This window comes from Falco cherrug, chromosome 2 (assembly GCF_023634085.1).
Source record: "Falco cherrug isolate bFalChe1 chromosome 2, bFalChe1.pri, whole genome shotgun sequence".
NCBI classification, from domain to species: domain Eukaryota; kingdom Metazoa; phylum Chordata; class Aves; order Falconiformes; family Falconidae; genus Falco; species Falco cherrug.
The window spans coordinates 33,927,831-33,950,223 of record NC_073698.1 but is presented as its reverse complement, the minus strand read 5'-3'; the positions used below and the strand labels follow the sequence as shown (position 1 = coordinate 33,950,223).

At 43.1% G+C, this 22,393-nt stretch overlaps 1 protein-coding gene across 3 annotated transcripts in view; it reads left to right on the top strand.

The window, feature by feature from the left end:
- DGKH (diacylglycerol kinase eta) overlaps window positions 1-22,393 on the top strand; it is a 174,152-nt gene that overhangs the window by 5,086 nt on the left and 146,673 nt on the right. For 2 of the 3 annotated variants that reach the window (XM_055702295.1, XM_055702296.1), the window contains exon 2: window positions 2,493-2,672. In XM_055702295.1, the coding sequence (XP_055558270.1) occupies window positions 2,493-2,672 (180 nt within the window). Of the gene's footprint in view, window positions 1-2,392; window positions 2,673-22,393 lie in introns of those variants that run through there. The other variant, XR_008730926.1, reaches the window with a different exon arrangement.

The following is a 22,393-nucleotide window of genomic DNA, read 5'->3' as shown; positions in this document are numbered from 1 at the left end:
TGCTGTGTGTTTATTCTTCCAAAACTTCCGTGGAAGGCTGTTTTTGGAAATACACTTTAACCACCTACTGTCTTTAGGATCGAGGCCTAAATATGTAAAGGAACAAGCAACTGGATGATGTTTTATTAAAAAAAAACCAAACACCCCAAGGTGAAAATCTGGGGTCAACTTCATGATCTCCCCCGAGTTTATCAGATTATAAAGCTGTCTGTGTGTGCCTTTCCCCCTCACTGTCTCATCCTTCTTTTTCAACTGAATTTGGAAAGGTATTCTCCGTGGGTGAAATGTCTTCTTGTAAACAGTTTTGCGTGTAACTTCGCACAGGGTCCTAGCCCTGTGATACAAATACATAGCAGTCACATGCACTGGTATTTTGATGTTTTTCTAGTTTGGGAACAAATCTAACAGTGACTAGTGTTGTTCAGCTAGCGCTGTTTAATTCATTTGAGTTAAATGGAGTTAGTCAGTCTTGCTGGTGTTCTGTTAGCACTAAGCGTTCCTCAAATCACAGCCACAATTACATGTAATACACGTTAGTGTTCGTTTGAAAACTGTCTTCTTGTCCTCTTGCAATGCTCAGTTGTAATTTACATTCAGAAGACTCAAGGACTTGCAGTGAAACACATTCTGGTGTAATGTGCTAGTCCTGAAATTCAGGTGGGGAAGAAAGAGGAAAGAAGAAGGTGGAAAGACCACAAGTATCCATAAAGATTGCTCTTAACCTATCTTTCTTCCTAGCTGTGCCCTAAATTAATTCACTGAGAGCAGCGCATACTTGTGCTTGCCCAAGTTTGATCCCGTGTTTTTTAAAAATGAGAACTCCCTCGCAGGTGAAGAGCGAGACAGATAAGAATCATCCCTTAGTTTCACAATTAGCTTGTAAGGAAAAGGGACTGTACGAGAACTTCATCTATTTTGAGATATGGTATTAATGGCAGGGTTTAGGCCCTGTTATTATTCTAATAGGGAATGTAGGCAATATGATCCAAAATTCCTTTAGAATATAACTTCCTAGAATTTTTGACTTTTTAAATGCAACTTTTGGCAATTTAAAATATATAACTTAATAGAAGTCATCGTACATGGAGGAGGGTAGTAGAAGCACACTTGAAGTACCTGGGGCAGTAACACCAAACTAAAGCACAAGTCCTGCAAGGCTTCATGGAAATACTTCAGTTTCCCCTGCTGTAAATCCCAGTGAAAAATGGGATCCTGTGGATTAGGTGAAATTAAGATTGTGGCAAGGTGCCTGCGCTATAGGATAGGTGGTATGCTATGGGTTTGGTTTGGTTTCTCATTAACTGCTTTGCATTTAGGTACTGCAGCATTACATTAGCATATTAAGAGATGTCAGTTCCCTTTCTAGAAATACAAATAGAACTGTGGGAATATAGAAGCCACAGGTATTGATGGCTTTCTTATGTTTAATCGGGTCCACACAGCTAGGAGTTGCGCGTTTTATTTAGCACTGCTGTGATAAAAATGCTTATTTTGAGCACTGGCTACACACACGCCACCGCAGCGTGGAAGCCCCGCGATTCGGAGCGTGTGGTGACATTTCCAGACCGCGGGAGCCGCCAGATCCGGATTGAAAAGGAAAAACCGACCCTTGCTCTCCCCAGAAGCCAAGGCTCCTCTTCCACAAAGCCGAAAGCCAGGAGAATACTGAGGGACTTAAACTAACTGGAGAAAACAACGGGAAAGCCACGTACGCGCTCGTCAAAGCCGCCCGGCGCTTCGAGGCCGAGGGACGCGCGGGGGCCGGCGGCGGGCGCAGGCACGGACCGCGCTGCAGCGGGTGCTGCCCGCCCGGGGCCGAGGGACGCCCGTGCTCCGAGGGGCGGCGACACGCAGCCCCCGCCGTGCGGGGCAGCGCTGGCCGCCGTGCCGCCTCGCCGTGCCCGCCCGAAGCCTGTGCGGCCCGGCCGCCCGCCGCCGCCCCCCCCCGGGTGCGCGCCCCCCGCCGCGGCCCCGTGCGGCCGAGGGTGCCGCGCTCCGCCCGTGCCCCGCCCGCCTCCCCCGCCGCGCGGGGCTCCGCTCACGGAGGGCGTCCGGGGAGGCGCGGGCAGGTGCGGGGGGCGGCGGGCCGCTCGCCCCGGCGCTCACCTGCGCGGCCGCTCGGCGCCCCCTGGAGCCGGCGGCCGCTCCCCGGCGGCGGAGGGCGCAGGGGGCCGGGCCCGTCCGCCCCGGCTCCGCCCGCCGGCGGGTGGCGGTGCCCCGGCCCCCTGCGAGCGGCGAGCGGCGGCCGCCGGCCCCGGTCCGGGGCGGCCGCGCGGCCCTTCCCTGCCAGAAGGGGCGGCGGAAGATGGCGGCCGGGCGGCCCGCTCCGCTCCGCCAGCGCCCGCCGCCGTCCCCGCCGCCTCCGTCCCCTCCCCCCCGCGCCGCCTCTTTCCCCACCCTCCCGCACCGCCTCCTCCTCCTCCTCCTCCCCGGGGAGGGGAGCGGCAGCGGCTGCCCTGGCTGAGCCGGGCTCGTGTGCTCTCTCTCGGCAGGAGTCCGGGAAGATGGCCGGGGCCGAGTCGGGGATGAGCGGCGCCGGGGTCCCGCAGCAGCCCCAGCCCCCGGCGGCGGCGGCGGGGCCGGCGGACGAGTCGTCGGACAGCGAAGGGGAGCACGAGGGCCCCCAGAAACTCATCCGGAAAGTGTCCACCTCGGGCCAGATCCGCAGCAAGGTGAGGGGGGCGGGAGCCGCCGAGCCCCGCTGCTTGCGGGGCAAGTTTCCCCGTCTCCGGCCCGGAGCGGGGCCAGCCCGGAGCCGGGGGCGGCCGCTGCATCCCGCCCGCATCCCCGGGAGCAGCGGCGGGGGGGTGGGTGGGTGTTGAGGCAGCTGTGCCTCTTCCTTCCTTCCCTCTCCCCTCCTCCCCGGCCAGCTGTTGCGTCCACATCTGTCCCCGGCTGGCAGGAAGAGCCCCCCGGGGCGGCGGGGCTCCGCGGGGCCGGAGGGGAAGCCGCCTGCCCCGGCAGCCGCCCTGCCCCGCCTGGCGTCCTGGGTGTGGGGGAAGCGGCGGGCAGCCTCCCTCCGGCTCCTCTTCCTCGGCGGCGGGCACGGCTGCCGCGGGGATCCCACCCTGCCTCCCCACAGCGCGGGTGGGCTTCTTCAGCCAGCCCTTCCTCACCCCCCGCGCCCCGCGAGTCCCGGCGGCGGGGGCCGTACCCGGGCGGAGCGGCGGGCAGGGGCCGGGGTGGCACCGCGGGCGCCCGTGCGGGAGCGGCGGTGCCGCCGAGCGGGGAGGCGCGGGTTCCAGTTTGAGGGGCGCCTCGCGGGCCGGGAGCGAAGTTAGACACGGCCTCGCTCGTGGGGCTGGATGCGTGGAGCAGCTGTCAAACTTTCAGGTTAACGCAGGTTTGGGGCTGGCTCGGGCGTCCTGGTGGAATTAACTCTTTGATGCATGGTGTATTTGCATCACCTTTTTTTTTTTTTTTTTTTCTCCTGTCCTGTAAAACGAACTTCAACAAGCACACATTTAGAAGTACAAAAATAATGAGACCTCACTTACCTTCTGTGCAGAAGGATCCCACGACGTTTTGCGAAGCGCAGTCTGTGCTCAGTGCTGGGGTCTGCGCAGAACCCACACAGGTGCAGTGATACCAGCTTCAGGGGTTTTGCTGTAAGCATCTGGTTTGAGGGGCAAAGGGACCTCAGGCAGGCCCAGGGGGATCGCACTCACGTTTTGATTTGTACACGGTAGGTCATGTGGTGGTGCCGCCTTTGCAGAGCACCCATTAAAGTTAGTTAAGGAGCTGTTTGTGGAGTCACGCCAGATTGGTGCTCTTCTTCCCTGGAGCTTTCGTTTCACATGCTGCATTCAAAAGGCATTCACATGCTGCATTCAAAAGGCAGCCACCTTTAAAGAGAAAGCATGGGTTGCTGAACAGCAGCGTTGTCCCATTAGGCAAGGTGGAAAGCAGGTTTTTTCCTGAAACCTCCTAAGCACAGCATGTCATCCCATTTTACTGCTAAATGTTAATCTTGCCTTTGCAGATGTTAGGCCTGGCTGAAATGTTACTACAGTAAATAATATACAACGATTGCATCATGTTGAAAACACAGTCCTACACAAACTTGCAGCTTTAACACCACTTCTGTGTGGCTGTCTTCAGAATGTTTTGAAAGTGACAGAACACGCTGCTTTATTAGCTGTAGTGTTAAGTGTATTTGGAGGGTTTGCAGTCATAGAGGTTGACACTTGCATAAGGAAAACGTGGATTATGAACATTGTTGAAACAGGTTTGTGAGCATGAGATCCCAGCCAATTCTAACCAACTGTTACTGGTTGGTGGGATGTTCTGTATCTGAGGGCTGTGAATCTCCTGAAGCTCCAGGACAAATCTACAAGTGATGCTTTTGCTTATCTTAGTTTTTGTCTCAATTCTATTTATGTGAATCATACATACATATGTACGTGAGAAACTGACTTTTGACATAATTGGTGTCATGACATGTTGCTGTACTGGTTGCAATTTACAATAATATGCAACCCAGAATATAAACATCTTTCTTTCCATTTAATTAAATGTGATATATCTTTGTTAAAGATGAGATCCATGTTAAATAATTCAGTAGCACTTTATTTTATAACTCATGATGCATTATTTAAAAGTAGATATATTTAGACAGACAACTCCCATTTAGTTTAAGGGTGTTGTATGTTTGCTGTTGTAGTAGTTGGTGATCAGTGGTTACATGAAACCACTAGAGCAAGGAACATCAGGGAGCTGCTCTTTTACCCAGCTAGTCCCTTTCATTCAAATTAGATTTGTTAAGCTTCACTTACTTGGTGAATGTGTTTGTAAGCTAAGGTTTTAATTAGATGCATTGGGTTTGTCTTACAGCTAAGAATAGACTTTTGCAAGAACCCGAAACATGTATATTACATTTATCATTGATGCTTGCAGCCTGTTTAATGCTGTGCTGTTTTTCTCCGGAGGTTGCTTATATACTTACTTGAAGCATTTCAGCAACGTGGTATTGATTCCTTAGCTCAGAAATATACCCAAAAGTGTCTGCTGGTAATTGCTTTTATTTTACTTAAGGAAGATGTTATTTTTAGATGTTTTGGTACAGTTGATCATTTGTGAAAGCTACCATATGGTGGTACTGTGCAGATAGAATCATTCAGGAGTGGATATTTTTTTTTTTAACGTGTGTATAATAAGATTTAGCAGATGCACGTAGAAAAGCAAATCCCTTTTGCTAGCACAAACATAAGTAAAGATTTCTAACACCTGTAGTGTTCAAAGGGAGTTTTTAAGCTTTGGCCTCTTCTTCCTCAATAAAAACAATTAATTATTTGGCTGAGGGCAGATGGGGGTGAAAAGGAAAGAATAAAAATGGAAGAATACTATATTGGCAGATGTAATTACACTGAAGTTCACTGCTTGTTTGTGATATGCTAATCATATGCTCATAGTTTTACTTAGAAGTCTGTTGTCCGGTTTTAGCGTAGCTTGCCCACATTGAATAGCAACTTCCTCTGCAAACTGCTCACTTGTTTTCAGTGGAACTACTTCACTTTTACAGTAAATAGTTATGAGAAACGGATGGGTGATAGGGCTGGACATTTATGTAACTTATATTATGGGTGTATTTTTAGTTCATGCATATGTATTCTTCACATTTTTAGAATGCTTCAAAGGCATGTCTTTGTCAAAATATGGCTATTACTACTTTCCCTAAACAGAAAACTTGCAGATCAACATGTTTTGGTGTCTGCAAACCTGAGGAGGGTTAGATCAAGTTGTGGTGCAGAGGACTAACCTATTCTTTGGGCCAAGACCTTGTTTGTACCTTGGAACTGTTTGCTCAAGCCCTATACTTAATTACGGAGCAACACTGTAGCTGTAGGTGTCTTTAGGCGAGTTGGGATCAAAGCTAATTAGCACTTTTGTAGAGATTAAAGCCAGCATCTTTAAACCTCATCCTGGAAGCTGTTGCAGCTGTGGAGCTTGTATGTGTTCCCTGGAGGAAATGCAAGGGAATAACCAGGTGTTGGGACCTTGTGAAGTTCAAGCCGTTTTGAGCTGAAATCCCCAATGGAGAGCACTGGAAGTTCTTGACTTTGTGATGTCTACCCACCATTCCCCCTACTCTGGGAGACCTGAATATTTGGTACATAAAAACTGGCTTGGTAAAAAACCCCGTTTTTGGAATATACATTTTGTTTTCACGAGGACTTTGGAAAACTGTAGTCAGGCGGTTTTGAAGCAGTGTATGTGATGATGTACAAACAGTGTTATACTGAAGATTAAAGTCGTGGAAAGTTCTCCATGCATCTGCGTTAAACTTTGTTTCTTAGCTTTTAAAGATGCTGGTTAAGACAGGCAGCGTTGGTGCCTTCCTTAAATGAAACAGATGACTTCAGTTCTTGGGGCTACAGACCGAAAACTCTGCCTGTCGGCAGCTGGCTTGTAGTTACTTTAAAGTTAATCCCTGTAGTGCAAAGTACATTCCTTAAAAAGATGGTCCTGCTTCAGTTCTTTATAGCTGGAACCTGTCAAGAAGGGAAGGTTCAAACTAGAGCTGGCACTTTTTGAATTCTGCTCATTTAGGGATGAGTGCAAGATTAATAAATGAAATAGTCCCTGGGTACTTGGGAGACAGATGAGCACAGTTATAGTTCCTACTCTTGTCTTGAGTACTCTCTGCTAAAAAGTGGATATGAAGAATTGCACTTTCCTCGCTGACCTGGCTTCCTACTTTAATGGGTCCATGTGCAGTTAATGGGAAAGCTCTGCTGGATACATGTTTTGCTCTCAAATCTATGACTGGGTATCTGGCCTGTGTTTATTTTTGGATGAAGCAGACTTTCTGGAGCAGAAAGTATAAATCAGGAAATGCAAGACAATTCGGTGCATTGAGTGAGATAAATACACTTGTAATGTATCTGTGAAAATGCTTTCTTCCTCTCCTTCAACCCCAGTGGTTTTTGTTAATAATGAAATTGCTGCAATGTGGGAGATGTTCAGAAACATGAGTGTGTTAGAATTAGTGAAGATGATACAGTGTTGTTTAGTTAAATGGCAAGGCTTGCTACAAGAATTGTCTTATCTGAGGTCTTAATATATTTTTTAGAGATCTTAAATCATTATGGAGTAATAAAAGTAAATTAATTAAATTCCCCACTGTGTTTTTATTGGCCTTAGTGGATAATACCAGCCATTTAGGAACTGAGCCTTCAGAAAGTTTCTAACCTCTTCCATATGCTGACATTTGACAGTGCCAAGTCCCAGTAGTCACTTCCTGTTTGTTTCTGGTATACATTTCTCTGCGATTACCATAGCTTGTTAATTCACCTAAATGTAAAGTGCTGTGGTTGATACTGTCATTAAATGTCATGAAAATAGTTCTCTGCAATGTGATCTGCTTTGTCTAGCTTTGATCGCTCTGATTTACTCAGCTAAACAGTGGTTGATTCCTTTCTGGTTAAGGCAGCATGATCTTTATGCACCAGAAGTTGTTAGGAAAATGCCATGGTAGCAAAGTTAACCCTAATGGGGATCTTTTATGTGCATGAAGATTGTCTGAATCTGCATAGTTTCAAAATGCCTTGTAATCTGCAATATAGTCAGCAAATGCAGTAACACATAGAGCATCACTAAACTTTTATTGTTGTGTTTACACAGCGTGGGGCAGAAGTGACCAAGTGCATAGAAATCATCCTCAAGTTCTTGGCATCTGGCAGTGTCCACAGAAGAGTCTGAAGGGTGCTGTAGGGTATCTGTCGGCATGATTTGTATTTTTTATCATTTTCACTCTGCAATTAAATTAGTTGTACTGTATATCCATCCTTAGTATAATTTTCACCCATTTTTTTTTTTTTTTCACAACCATTTTAAAATCTGGCAGATTTGATTCCCTCTCCACATGCTGGGGACTTCAACCTACTTTTCAAGTGAAATATGGAGAACGAGTTCATCAGTGTATGTTCCTGATACATGGAGACACACATACTTAGGCACAGAACAATATTTTTAAAGTTTTGTATACATACTGTCCAGTTCTAGAGTATGCCTGGATGAAGCAAAACAGTTTTTAGCATGAAATGCTGTGCAGTATTTGTTGCTTGTCATACTTGCTGTATCTTTGCGTAAGCTTTCAAAAAAAAAGTCCACTAATGGAAAACTTCAGCCAAAGATACGATAGTTTGGGGAAGTTAAAAATGACTGAACACGCTATGTAGAAGCGAGCAGGGTTAGAATGGAAAGAGTTACACTATTTAAGGCACAGTGGCCGTTACCACTCCAAATTCTAACACATGTTTGTATAAAACCAAAATGAAATCTGCTAAGGCATTTTAGTGATGCATGTATTGGCAAAGCTTAAATTGCTAAGTATGAGAAAGGAGGAACGTGTAATGTTTTTTAGTAGATATTTGCAAGCAGGTTGTCAAAGAAAACATTGCTTTTGGTAGTCGGTTTTTTTCTTCTTTTCTTTCTAGAATCTATAGATGTTTAATACTATTGAAAAATAGCATGAATTATACTTCTTTTTTCTCCCCCCAGCCAGCTGGTGAGCTGTGAGTGTGAAAAAAGTTAATCACACTTTCATCTTTAATATAAGAGTTTTTGACTGTTTTATTCCAAGGAGGTGGGGAATGCTTTTCTGCCAAAAAGATCAGGTGAAACACATTGAGCTTATTGTGTAGTTCAGAGAGAATTTCTGTTTTTAAAGCAGCACAAGAAGAGACTAATTCAAGAATAAATGACAACTGGGAATCCCTTTCTGAGATGTCTTGTGTACTTCATGCATACAGTCATGAAGACATGTAACAGCCATGCCAGAGCTCAAGAAAGGACTATTCTATACCTGGGTCTTTCTCGATGTCAGGCTGTACAGATAATTTGTGGACATTTTGAATTGTTTCCAGCAGTTACATCAGAATTCAATATACAAGAGTGCTGTATGACTGCTGTATAACTACTGTATATATATATATATATAGTGTGTATATATATATTATATATAGTTATATAACTAGCTGGACTAGTGAAGTTATTTTGGGTATCTGTAGCAGAATACATAGAATTACAGTGATTTTTGTAGTTGAGGTAGTGATCAAAAGAATAGTATGTCTATGAAAAAGCCTTTATCTGAAGGTAAGTATTGAATCCTCTTGACTAACTGAAGATGATGAAAGGCAGCTTAGACTAATGTTCTTGCTCTGGAAAGCTCCAGAAGGCTAATGTTTGTTGTTTTTTTGTTTTTGTTTTTTTTGTTTTTTTTTAAAGAATGTTACTCTAATTTTCTTTGACCATTCATGTTTCTGGTAAGGGATCTATAGAACAACATGTATTGTCTGGAGACTTCAAAATCTGAGCACAGCAAGAAGGTAATTTGTGTTTGTGTGCGTATTCATTGAAGCTTAGAACACAGAGTTTTGGGTATAAAAGAATGCTTCTGTTGTCATTCTGATGTTTTGGACGTTTTCCTTTGATAGGGATCATTAAGACATAGTTCAGTGTCTTGTGCAAGTAGTTAAGTAGCTCACTTGCAGAGGAACCATGAGACCAATATTTTGTTCTGGTTGGCCATTAAGTTTTTGAGAATCTTTATAGTTATTCGTAGCGTAGCTGCATGTGATGTTATGAAGTTATGGACAACATGGCTAGCTTTGTTAATTTTTTTTCAGTTTGATACTTTAGTACTTGGACTTTGTCTTTTATGAAGAGAGAGAACTCTTTCTTTCACCTTTGTATTTGCTGCTGCCTGATATTACTGTTTTATCCTTTACCCTCCTGCCTCCAAAAAGTCGGTTGTGTTCTCCAAAATCTTCTTTTAAAAACCTAAGAACAGGCTACTAAATAACAGTGTGGTAACCATAGCTCTATTATGCTAAGTCCGTAACATAGATTGTCCGCATTGTAATAGAAAGAAACCTCATTCTTTTCTAATGTAAACATTGCATTTATCACAGCAAACAAGATTAACACTGACCCCAAATAAATATTATTTAATTGATATGCTAAAATAAGACCACTGCATTAGATGCTATTTAAAATAAGAGATTTATTCTAGTAAAACATTTAAGCATGTACTGAAACACTTCAGTTGTCCTGTACGCTTTTATATGATTAATTACTTCTTAAAATTAAGCCGATGCGTAAGTGCTTGTTGGATGTAGGCCATAAAAATTTTGTACGTGAAGTCAGAACATAGTTGACTTATAAAACTTTTACCATGTAGGAATTACCCTGATATATTGCACAATTAGGAAGAAAGAGCAATTTTTTTTTTTCCCCCCAGCTAAGTTTTTCATTTGACTAATGTTCCTATTTAGGAATATTTCACCGCTTAGATACTGAAAACATGATAACAAAAAACCTGAGTTGTACTCCTGGGAGAGTTAACGTTTTTGTAATGAATTCAGCAAGGTTTTATACTTGATGATAATTTGTTTGTTTATTAGATGGGCGGTGTGAGATTTATGATGATCTGGACAATTAATTTCCTTGCCTTTAAACGTTCGGGGTTTGCAAACGGTGTGAGATCGTGCTACTTTATTGTCACTTAGCAACCTTAATAGGATTTTGAAGCTGAGTTGTAGCTTGTGGGTGGTGAGTCTCGGTATGTATTTGCCGGGTGGGAAGCAACATGAGCCCCTCTGCGGGCAGCCGCCAGGAGGATGTGTGTCCAGCCCATGCCAGGGTCTTTCCGGATGTGCTCGCTGAGGAGAGCTGGGGTTTTTTTGCACTTCTGGCATAGTTTCATGCTGGGAAGGTCTGCTGAGGTTTTTCGTGCCTGTGGAGATTTAAGCGGATCTAAAGGGCTGTCATGCTGCTTTGGTCAGTTATGTCCTGTTGTGTGGTTGCTTAAATTTAGCAACCGAGTTTGACTGCCTTCAGTTTGACAGCTGGCAGTCCTTATTGGCACTGTGATGCTCTGGAGTGGAAGGGAGGTTGGTGTCTTCCCAGCTCTCCGTAGGAGGGTGGCTTGCTCTGGTTCAGTTAGGGGTGTCGGAAAGCATCAGTCCTGGGCGCCGGTCAGGCAGAGACTTCTTGCCTCACTGTGCATGCTCTCTGTTGATCGTGAGGATGGGCACATACTTCTGTGTTTGTTTTAATGCTCCCATAGAGACATCTTGCTTCTTGTTCTCTCCTTCCTTTCCTGCCTGCTGCTGTCACTGTTTTTTCAGGAATTTGAACAGAGGAAGGGTGACATCCCTTCTCCTTATAGCCTGCGCCTCTACAAGGTCTCTCCCAATAATCCCCATAAAGACAGCGGAACTGACCAAGACCCAAAAGTTAGTTGTGCGTGGGGTCTTGGAGAGGGTGCAGGCATACGAAGGTTTTTCTCTGGATAGTTTCATGCTGCACTGCCTCCTCCTTCAGTGCCACTGATCAATCTTGGGAGCAGATCGTTCACTGGGGAGCTATTGACTTGAAAACTAATGCACCCTTTTTGCTGATTTTTTGGCTATTAATGTAATTTTTTGCCTGGTATCTTGGGGATCTTCACCCGAGTTACACTGTAGACAAACATTGATTGGCTTCAGTCTCAGAAGTCTGTTAAAGTGGATAAAAAAAGAGAGCACAGAGGGTAAAAGGGGTTTGTGTGTCAAGGATCCCATCACTGAAAGATATGATGGTTTGCATGGTGTAAACAGTAATTCTGTCGTCTGTATATTAACTTGATATATTTATAGTGGATTCTGCCTGGGAAGAATGCTGAGAGAATGCAGGTCTGCAATGGGGAACTCGTCTGAGTTGTTTGGGTGTGAGATGAAGAGCCAATGTTTCTGAATAAACCTGAGCTTTTAAGAAAAATATTTTCGTTGTTTACCCAGCTTCTCATTACGGACAAAATAAACAGGAATAACCTTCAGAGTCATATATCTGATGTTGTTGAACTTGATATTCTTTCCCCTGAGTGACGGAACTTGTTTAAGCAAACTTTGAGTATAACCTAGAAGTCTGCATTATAATGCTTTTGTAGGGGGAAAACAGAATTTAAGAAAACTGCTTCATGTAGCTCAGTTGACTGCATCTTGGGTTTTTTTTTTTTTCTTTTTTGGTTATGAATGAATGCTGGCCTGATGCATGCTTGTATGCTGCTCCTTGTCTGCTTCTGGAAGCAGGCAAGCTTTAGGAAGCAAAGAAAGGACTTTCACTTGTATTGAGTCTACTGGTTAACATTTTGTAGAGAGAACAATTTGATCAGTGTGCCTCAGAACTATGTGCAGGCAGGATAAAATTTATACGTCAGACGCTTTACTGCTTAGGCTGGTGGTCTCCAAACTTCCCCAATTCACTGGCAAATAAACTTTCAAAAATTCACAGGCAGTTATGCAAGTTAGGGTCTATGCTTGTATCTTGTCTAGTAGATGAGAAGCTTTTTGCCTTGCCCTACTTGTATTTTTTTTTAAAATGTATTTTAAAAAATTACCTCAGGGCTTCAGAGGGTTGTCGGATTTCTATCTATGCCCCGATGCTGCATCATGAAACTCTGTTCTGCTGCTTCTTCAGCATTTCAAAGGAAAAGAAGCTCCTAATAAGTGCAGAACTTCTGACAAGATCTTGTCAAATGTAAGCTATTAACTGTGCTGGCAATGTTGAGCTGTATGCTTAAAAACCCATCAGTGCTTTTGTATTATCTTATGTTACCTGGTGTTGCCAGGTAAGTGCAATTGCAGTGAACAGCTTTTTTTTTTTTTTTTTTTTTTTAGGAATACATAATCTTTATTCCAGTTTGTTTAAGCTTTGCATTTCTCCAGAGTTCTGATTATATGCACACTTCAGATGATCTTATTTCATGCATAAAGAGACTAGTAATTCTGTGTGCATGTGAACCAATACTGAATTTCTTTTTGCTTACACTGTTTAGGGTAAAAAAAATAAACCAGTTTTTCATTTGGTCACTGTGTGCACCATCTAGGAGGAGATAAAAGGAGTTAACATCACAGGTTCTATGCCTTCCCCACCCTCCGTCAGCCAGGGATCTGCTGGCAACAGTTTTACAAGGGGCTTCTGTTTCAAATTACCTCCTGAGCCTGTGATAAACCTGTGTACCTGGGAGGCTGTCTCACAGTGAGGAATTGGAAATGACTGGGAAATCTTGTATTTTTCGATTTGAGTTTAGAAAAAAAAAATATCAAAAAATCACAGCCAGGGCAAGAGGCAAATGAGCCTCTGCTGAATTTTATGCTAAGGATGATTATACCTTTTCTTTGAAATATACACCAAGGTTATTTATAGGTAATCCACAGTTGAAATTACTGTGTGTAGGTGTGAGAGGTTATAGAGAGGGAGTTTTTCTAGGAAAAAAATACTGACGGGTGTTGCTACGGAATCATAATAGTAATTTGGGTTGGAAGGTACTCTGGGAGGTCATCTGGTCCCACCCCCATGCTCAGAGGAGGGACTTTCCAAAGCAACATTGAGTTGCCCAGAGCTTTGTGTCTCTGAATGTCTTGCAGATTGCTAGAATGTGGTTCCTGATTTATTTCAAATTAAGTATTCTCTCTCTTCTGTTTCCAAAAGTGTTGAGGATAAACTGTCGGCTGAGGAAAACTTGTCAATATTTAAAGTCCTAGTTAAATATCTTCAGTAGCAAAAAAATTGCTTGTTTTCAACACTACAACTTTAAGAAAGGTCTTAAAGGAAAGTGCCTTTCTTCTTCTCCCCCCCTGCCCCCCATACCTTACAACATGGAACAGGAGTGAAATGGTGTGGTTGCTGTCTATAGATTCAGTCATGTGTCAGTGTACACTTATTGTACCTAATTAGGAGTATTCTAAATAACTTTTTGTTTGCATTACAGATAAAGCTATGTGATTGCAGATCAATGGCATGGAGTTATGTCATGCCATATCAAGGTCTAAAGTCTTTTTCCTCTCTGAATTAAACCTCCTTGGACTGATTGGTATTTTCAAATAGTCTTGCTACTATAGCCATGATTTATTTGCCGTAAGACCGTTTCTGTGCTTCTTCAGTTAAAATTTGGAAGCTAGAATTTAAAGAGGCACTTGGGGGAACTGGGAACTAAACTAAAATTTCCTACAAAAGGAGATTGCAAGAACGTGAATTATTTCCCCATTTTCTTTTGTTTCTGGTGTCATTCTGCATCATGTTGGATGACCTAGGGTTTGACTGAGATGCAGTTGGTCAAGGTGCGGTTGTGGGTGCCTGGATAGTGCTGCGGCATCTTCACCGTTCTTCCCACATCACTGAGTCTAGCCTGTGGAGGGGATTCTGCACCACTTGCAGGTGGTGACAGATGACTTGGAGGTCTTGAGTACGGTACAGAAAAACACCCATCTAAATGCAGCAAGGAAATGCTTGTCACAGGGACATGAGGATATGTAGGCTTCTTGGCCGTTCGTGACCTGGATATACTTTTAATGCTCCCCTCTGGTAAATTGTTTGTCATGGAAGTGATTATAAAACTTCTCAAATTGTGCAGTTTAATTGAAAGACTGTATGTCTCCTGTTTGAGCCCAGGCTTGGTTTTCCATTTTACTTAACCCTGGACTACTTAAACTTTGTTGGTTGTTGATGATACCGCTAATCGGTTTTATCACAGCATATGGCAATGGAGAAATACCAATTCCAACTCTTCTCCCCAAGATGTTAAGCAATACTAAACCTCTGATTCTTGATGTAGGATTTTGTCATGTATGGAAAAAGCGCTTCTCTGTTTTTTCCTTTCATTGGGGAGATGTGTAATGTAACTTAAACAAAAAGAGATTTATGCTAAGCTGTATGACAAAAATAATATGTAGTACCCATAGGAAAAAAAATAGTTGGTAGCAATGAATTTTACTTGAAAAATTTGATCAGTGATTAAGCCTAAGATTATGTGCAAGGCTGTATTAGAAACACATGTAATGGAACATTTTTCCTCTAGGTAGCTACACCGTGTATAAAATTATTATTCATCTTGATAGCTATAAATAAGGAAGAATGTTCTGACACCTAAGGTGTAATGGTGGCTTTTGTTTTAATTGCAAACCTACCTTAATTTTAGATGGAAAGGTTGAAAATCACTAGCAGTATCTTGTTAAGTGTTATAATAGGCTGAGTTTTTCTGTTCTTCAGAGCCTCTTAAATTTGACTGAATCTGCACTTAATTTTTACCCTAGGGAATGCAGCTTACAGGGGGAATTTCTCTATGTGCTATCTGAAAATTGCTTATGCTCAGATATCTCTCTTTTTTTCTTCTTAACCATTGTGTATAGCTTGGTTATTCTCATCTTTACAGCTGTTTCTTTCAGGTTTAAAATTCAGGAAAAGCAGTGCCAGACACGAAGCCTGAAGTTCAGGCAGTTCCCTGACAAAGTTCAGAATAGTGCCTATTTTAGAAGCACTGTTTATATAGTTCCAGTTAAGAACATCATAGCATGTCTATTACAACCATCTCCTTTTATATATCGGCTATAAAAACTAATTCTAAACTGAAACAAGAATGCAGTCTTGATGTTTTATTGCTTAGAGTTAATATATAGTGAAAGCCCATTTGAGAGTATTCGGGAATAAACACTGCTCATCATTGCAGTCTCTTGGCAACCTGTGCTGAGTTCATTGCATATAGGCAAGCAGCTGCCTGAGCATTGGTGGGAGGTTTTTATCTTCTTTGTTATTTTCATGAGCTGCATATAGGAGAATACGATTTGAAATGTCAGCATTCTGGGATTTGGGCAGTGGGGATGGATATGCTTAGTGTTCCTGAAAACTTCTGAGCAAGGGGGCGGAGGATGGAGAGGACAGCTAGTGCGTTTCATCAGTGGAGTTTGAATGGAGTGTACTGTGCGGGACAGCTTCCTTCTGAAGCTAGATCAAAGCAGATGTAGAGGATTGTTTGCAAACAGCAAAGTAACTTGGGGACAGCTTTTGGGTAATGTCTTGGAGACCTGGAACTGCACATCCCCGTAAACGCCAGTAACTTGACTGGCTCTTTCAGTGACCTCTTAGTCTTTTGTTTTGGCCTGGACATGGGCATAATGTTGATAGTGAATGGGACTTGTAGCTTCTAAGGGTGTCTTCGTGTGTCATCACCGCCAACAGAGGCTTAAATGAAGGCTCAGTGGAGGAGAGTGTGTTCAGTGCGTCAGCAGGGATGTGGTATTTGATCCACTTGTGTGTAAGCTGCTGATCTGGACAGAGAACCAGGCACAGAGAAATGAGTATCTCTGCAGTAGGAATTGAGAGTGTGTGTGATTTTAGTACCTAGTGCAGCATGCTTAGTACACACCTAACTTTCTGGATTCGTGGTAAGCAGATCACACTGAGAAATTTATAGCAAACAAGAAAGAGAGTTTAAGCACCAGTAGATTGCGCTGGCTGCCTAGAAATACAGTGCGGTGGCTTGGTCAGGAAGGTGACCTGTGGGTGTTCCATCTCTAGCACTGTCTCAGGTATTGTCTGTTGGCTTTGCCTAAGGCTTAGGTACTGCCTAATGGCTTTGTAACAGCTTTTTTCCTGGAAGCTAGTTATGCTTATGGGACATGCTTAATTCTGCAGGTGGATCTTAAAAGGGAGGATATTGCCTGGAGGGCAGTGTTCAGCCTACGAAATTTTTCGTTATTTTTCTGCAATCTGTAGCTCCTGAGGCACTCCATTTTTTTGTTTCCTTATTTCTCCTCAGGTGGGTCCCTACCCATGAATTCTTGATGTTGTTTCAGTTAAAAGTATATTTTTAATTGCTGCTATTGGAGTCCAAATAGTAAAGCATGATCGCCTGTCTTCTCAAAAATCCAGCTAACCCTTCCATCTTTGAGGAGTGAAATGATAATGTTCTAAGCCTTGTATGTGTTATGAGAATAAGAACTTATTTTAATTTAAAACATTTATTTCCCTAATTGTCTGTGGCACAAACATGGAAGGCCTAGTAGGCTAGTGGGATCAAAGGACTGAGATGCGGATGTGAGTACTGGAAGCCCTTCTGTAACTATTAAGAAATCCTTATTTTGCAAGGCATCTGTGTTCTGAAATGTGTAGTCTCATGCCATAATTATCTGTACTTATGACATGAACTTTTATTTTAAAGCCTATTTGTTAAACTAGAAAGGCTAGGTTCTTTTGTCTTTTTCTTTCTTTCTTTCTTTCTTTTTTTTTTTTTTTTCCCCTCGTTTCCCCTCTCAAACGAGCTTGGAGATTCTTCAGAAAACATTTTAATTCCTGAGGAGGAAGCTGCAACTCCTAAGCTGAGATGGGTACTGTAAAATCTACTGAACATTTGTTTAAAATGCCTTTTAATTTTTTCTTTTAGTTGAATTGTGTACCACTTAGCTATGATGTCAAACGCCTGTGAGGTCTGTTGGTTACAGTGGTGGGAAGGGGGGATGGCTGCCATGAGCGAGCTGTTTAAAGTTGTTTTCTGTTCTTGTGGCTTTTCTTTGCTAAAACAACTAGATAGCTTCAAAGGACTTTTGTGTTGCAGCGAGCACCAGGGTAGAGTGCTGGGCCATAGTGATGATCAGATATGGCAAAAGGCCGATCAACAGCTATTTTCTTGGCTGGGAGAAACGTCGTGACCTGTTGTGAAAGCAGCACTGTAGGAATCTGTGCTCTGCCTGCTCCTCAAGTGGAGGAGCTCCCTTCCAGCTTTGGTAAAACAACTGATGTTTTGGGGTGTAATTGGGTGTTCTCATCTTTCTTTTTTACAACATGTACTTCACAACTGCTTGTCCAGTGAAGCCGTGCCTCTTCTGTGGTGGTGGTGATGATGGTTATTTTTATTCTATCATGCTTTACAACTTCAGCTGATCCATGGAGGAGGTGTCTACCTGGAGGACGGTGGTGCCATACTGAGGTGCCCTAGCTAGCCCTAAATGAACTTGCTTGCCTTCTGGATCCAGTACAGTTCTCTTGGGCTTTGTTCCTAATGGAGCTAATTAGCTGGCGTGTTACATCATGCTAAAGCGGTTATCTTGCTTCCAGTTCCAGTGTTGGTTCATTCAGCAACAGCTCACATATCTCTGCAAAACACGGCGTTGTATTGTTTAGGCCTGTCCCAAAATACTTAGGAGGAGAGATTTGTAACAGGGTGCTCAGTTCTGCTTCCTTTTCTTTGGTCTTTGCATAGTGGCGAAGCAGCTTCTCAGTTTGGGATATTTGTTCTGTGCTGCTGCTGCAGGCCTTTGTTTGCACCTCTTCTTTTCTTGTTTGTCTTTGTGTGCCTCACCACCAAACTCACCTTTCCGCATCCTAACCAGCCCTCGGTGCTTTGCTTGCTCACTCATGGTAACGATTACCCTAGGAGCAGCCTGCCATTGCTTCTCTTGGTGCTTGCTTGGAAGCATGGTATCTGAAGGATTACATGAGGAGGGAGAGGGAGTTTTGTGCTTCCACTTTACCAGGAGAGGAGAATCCAAAACCTTGCCTGCTCTCTGTAGGGACCCACCTGCATGGTGCAATAAAATACCACCAAGCGGTGTGCAGCAAAACTCCAAAGTACCCTGGTAATTGCCTTACTTCATTCAAGGACTGAGATGAGTGGATATGGAAAGTGGTACAAGGAAGAACAGTCTCATGTTTTCAGCCTCTTCTTTTTTTTTTTTTTGTGATCTCTGTCCCCAATAAATAGTTAATGTAAAGCTGAAGCGGAAAGAGATTCAAAATGCCCTAGTCCAAGTAAAAATACCAACCCTATGAGATGGTCTAATCAGGATCAGAGCTTCCCTGGTTCAAAATTTTCCAATGTGTGTTTGTTGCTTTTTTTTCATTTGTTTGGTTTTTTAATCGTCCATTGACCTAAGAAATACGGTTATTGTAGTTAACAATACTGTTATAACACACACTGACAAAATCCAGATAACTTGAAGTTGGGCTGACACTTGATCCTTTACTCATACTATTGTTCCATAATATTTTTTCCTCCATGACGTCATGAACTATGAAAGTGCCAACATTTTTATTTTTTTAAACAGCCTAGCTTTTTCTTCCTTCATGCCATAACCTTTATGTATAAAAATAACTTTTTAAAAAAATTATTTATTTAGTGTACGTTTCAGGAGGAACCTGATGGCCATATGAGAATGTTTAACATCTGCGGTGGTTTTGACACCGTGTATTCCAAACAGTTGGCACACACATTTATCTGCAGGGGTACAATGACATTTTTCTCGGCAGCTGTATCCATGACAACAACTGGGAATGTCCATGCCTTCTCTTTAGTTTTCAGAAGAATATGAATTCTTACCTTCCTAATGAAAGGCCTGGAAGCAAAAGCTGTGCAATTTTAATCATGGCATATTCCCTTCAGCCATTCAGTAATGGCTTCTCCCAAGTGTTTTAGTATCCAGAAAGTATCAACAGAGTGAAATTAAAACACGTGTATCCATGTGCACTGAGAGAAGAGAGAGTCTCTGTTTTCTGATCACTGCTACAACCTAGGATGAATTGTGCAAGTGTTTGAAAAATGAGGCTGCTTGGGAGGTTCATTTTATTTTCAGTGTTGACATCTGTACAGAGTATGTAATTTAAACACTTGAGCTCAGAGATGTGAGAGAGGGTGTATCATGATGAAGTAAATTTTTGCACCACGGCAGAACTGTTCTCCCTGTGTGCCCGAGTTTGAAGTTCCTTCTGAGTTTGTTTGTCTGTCAATGTCATCTTTAAATCCAGTGAGTGGTGGATGAAGTGGTACAGAAGTAGTAAATGGGGCAGCTCTTCAAGAGCACTCAGCATCCAGCAAATCCAAAGTGACTTATTTACATGCCTGAATAGGAGTTGTTGATGCTGAATGCTCTTGAAAATCTGATGGTGTTTAAAACAGTCTCTTATCATGAACAGGGCAGAAGTTGGAGAATAAAACAAAGGGCCTGAATAACTTTATTTTCTCTTAATCAGAAATCTGAATTCAAGGACAAGGCCAGTGTACACATCCTGCTAATATACAGGCTGCCAAAATGCAGTGGTTTCTTAGGAGCTGAGATTTTGATTGCTGTGAAAATCAAGGTATGCTGCTTAGGGAGACTTAACATCTGTCTTAACACCTCTTTTGCATGCTTTCTACTCTGTTCTCATGAGTAGTTTCTGGACCTCCAAGAAGAGCCAACTATACCTCATACCAGGTTTTCAGATCATTTGTTGCTTTAGGAAACCAGAAACACTGTGACAGATGGTAGAAGTATTTAAATTGATTTATTCATAGTTACCTGTACAAATGTTGTCTATTTTTTCTTCAGATGAACGGGGAGTGTGGGACACAGGGTAGAAGACAGCTTGCTTACCATTTTCTGCCTCTTGCTCTCTGGCGAGGAGAGGGAGGAGGGGTTGGTATCTTTAGCTTTTGGGAATTTTCAGGAGAATAGGGGAGCAATAGAAGTGGTGGAAGGAGCCCAGAGGCACTTCTTCAGAACATGCTTGATTGAGGAAAGCACTGAGAACTTCTGGTCTACAAAGCAGAGACTTGGCCTCTAAGGCGGTGGGTAGTTAGGGAGAGGTTTGTGTGCAAAGCTTTTACATGTTTCACTTGCCAGTTAAGAATTTCTGCTATTCATGGGTATATTGTATGTTATAATAAAGTATTAGTTCCAGGTTTCAGTGTTGTTTGGTGCCTTTTACTATGCCCACCTAAAGGAAAAGAAGGTGGAGGCTAGCTGGCTAGTGGCGCTGTCATGCCACCAAACATCAGTTTGTGACTCTTTAGGCTAAGATCAGAAGCTTTTCCATTCCCAGGCAAGAGGAAGCAGCAGTGACAAACTCGGGCGTCCCTAAGGACCACCTGGATCCCCTTCTAGAGAGAAACCATTCTCCAAAAGAGAGAACAGCATGTCTGGAGAGGCTGTTAAGAAGCCATGACATGGAAAAACTGAGTGTTTTCTCATCAGGGCACAGGCAAACCTGGCTTATCTGATGATTTGTGAGGGTAACTAGAGGCAGGATAGAAGCCCTTGGGAGGGAGTGAGGTAGCCCGATACATGTGGGTTTTAGAGTGGAATAAAAAGAGGTCTTCTCTGCCTTACTGCAGAGCTTCTGAACTGCACCACAGGAGGAAGATGAGATGACTTCTCTCTGGGAAGGGTGTGTCGGGATGATTTCTGTTCTGTTTTGAGCTCCCAGACTCCCAGCTAAAGACCTCAGTAGATCCATCCTGGTGATTCAAACCCTGAAGCTTTAATCCTTTCTTGGAAACGGCTTCTCAGGAGTTTAGTGAATGAAGTAAATGGAAGTTCTTCTGAGCAAAGTCTTGGGTATGACAGAGAATACGACCCTGTTGTCCTTACAGGAAATGAGGAAAGCCTTGGAAACCAATTAACTGGAAAACCAATCAAAAAAAGATCGCTTTTGTTACCTAAGCATAGTTGCCCCTAAGACAATTTTGGTTTTACAAAGGTAGCAGAATTATATGTTTTAATCTACTGTGATAAGGACTTGTTACCCTTTTTGAAAGCTTAATTGCTGAAGTACTTCTTTACTGTGGGACTTGTGAAACGTCCTGTCCGCAGACGCCTTTTCTTATCACACGCATCTTACCAGAAGAAAAGGATGTACAGAAACTGTCAGTGAGTTTTCAAGGTGACCCCGGAGAGCAACCTTTACATATAGCCCGTTGGCTGGGCATCTGCTGGGCACTTAAGGTTTCTCTCTGTTTCTTGGCTACGGGTGGCATGGCTGGAGGGGTCACCTTCCCTCCTCTGGGGGGAATTGACGGACAGCACCTGCCACAGTGAGTCAGCAGGGCTGGCCTGGCACTGACTGCGGCATTCCCGCACCTGTCGGGAGCGGGTGCCAGCCAACCTTTGGCAGTGTCAAAATAAAAAAAACCCCAACAACCCGAATCCAGGAACAGCAGCAAACTCCACAGTCGGTATTTTATTGCTGTGCCCTAAGTTAGCGCTCTAGAAATCTCCTCCCATCCCCACATTATTGGGAGCACCACACTTGCTTATCTTTCACAGCTTCTTTTTCCTTTTGCTTTTACATTTGTTACATCATTTTGTTGTGAGTGATGTTTGGTTTATGCTGAATGCATACCTGATAGAACTACTCATTTGAGTGCTTCGTCTCTATGCCAATAAACAATATACCTTGGCAATGCCCAGCATTTTTTCCCAGTGAATGTGTCAATGGTTGCAGGGACTGGATGGCAATAAAACCTCATGGATGATCTTGAAATAAGATGCATATTTTTAACGATCACACCATCTTTATTTTTATTTTTTTTTACACTTTGTAGCTGTTGTGTCCAGCAATTTTTTCATTTTCAAATTTTCAAAGCCAGTACCATAAGTTTTTTCAGGAAAAACTGTATGCAGCCATATTTCAGCAGTTCAATGAACTTCTTCGTTTTAAACCTCAGTATTAGTTTGGTGAATCAATTTATCAATAGAACAGGCTATTTCACTAGAAAGGTCTAAAAGAGGGATAATTAACTCTATAGCTGATTCTGTCTGTCTGTCTTTTGTCCGATGGAGCCTGGAAGCAACTTAATAGAATATAAAGTATTTAAAAT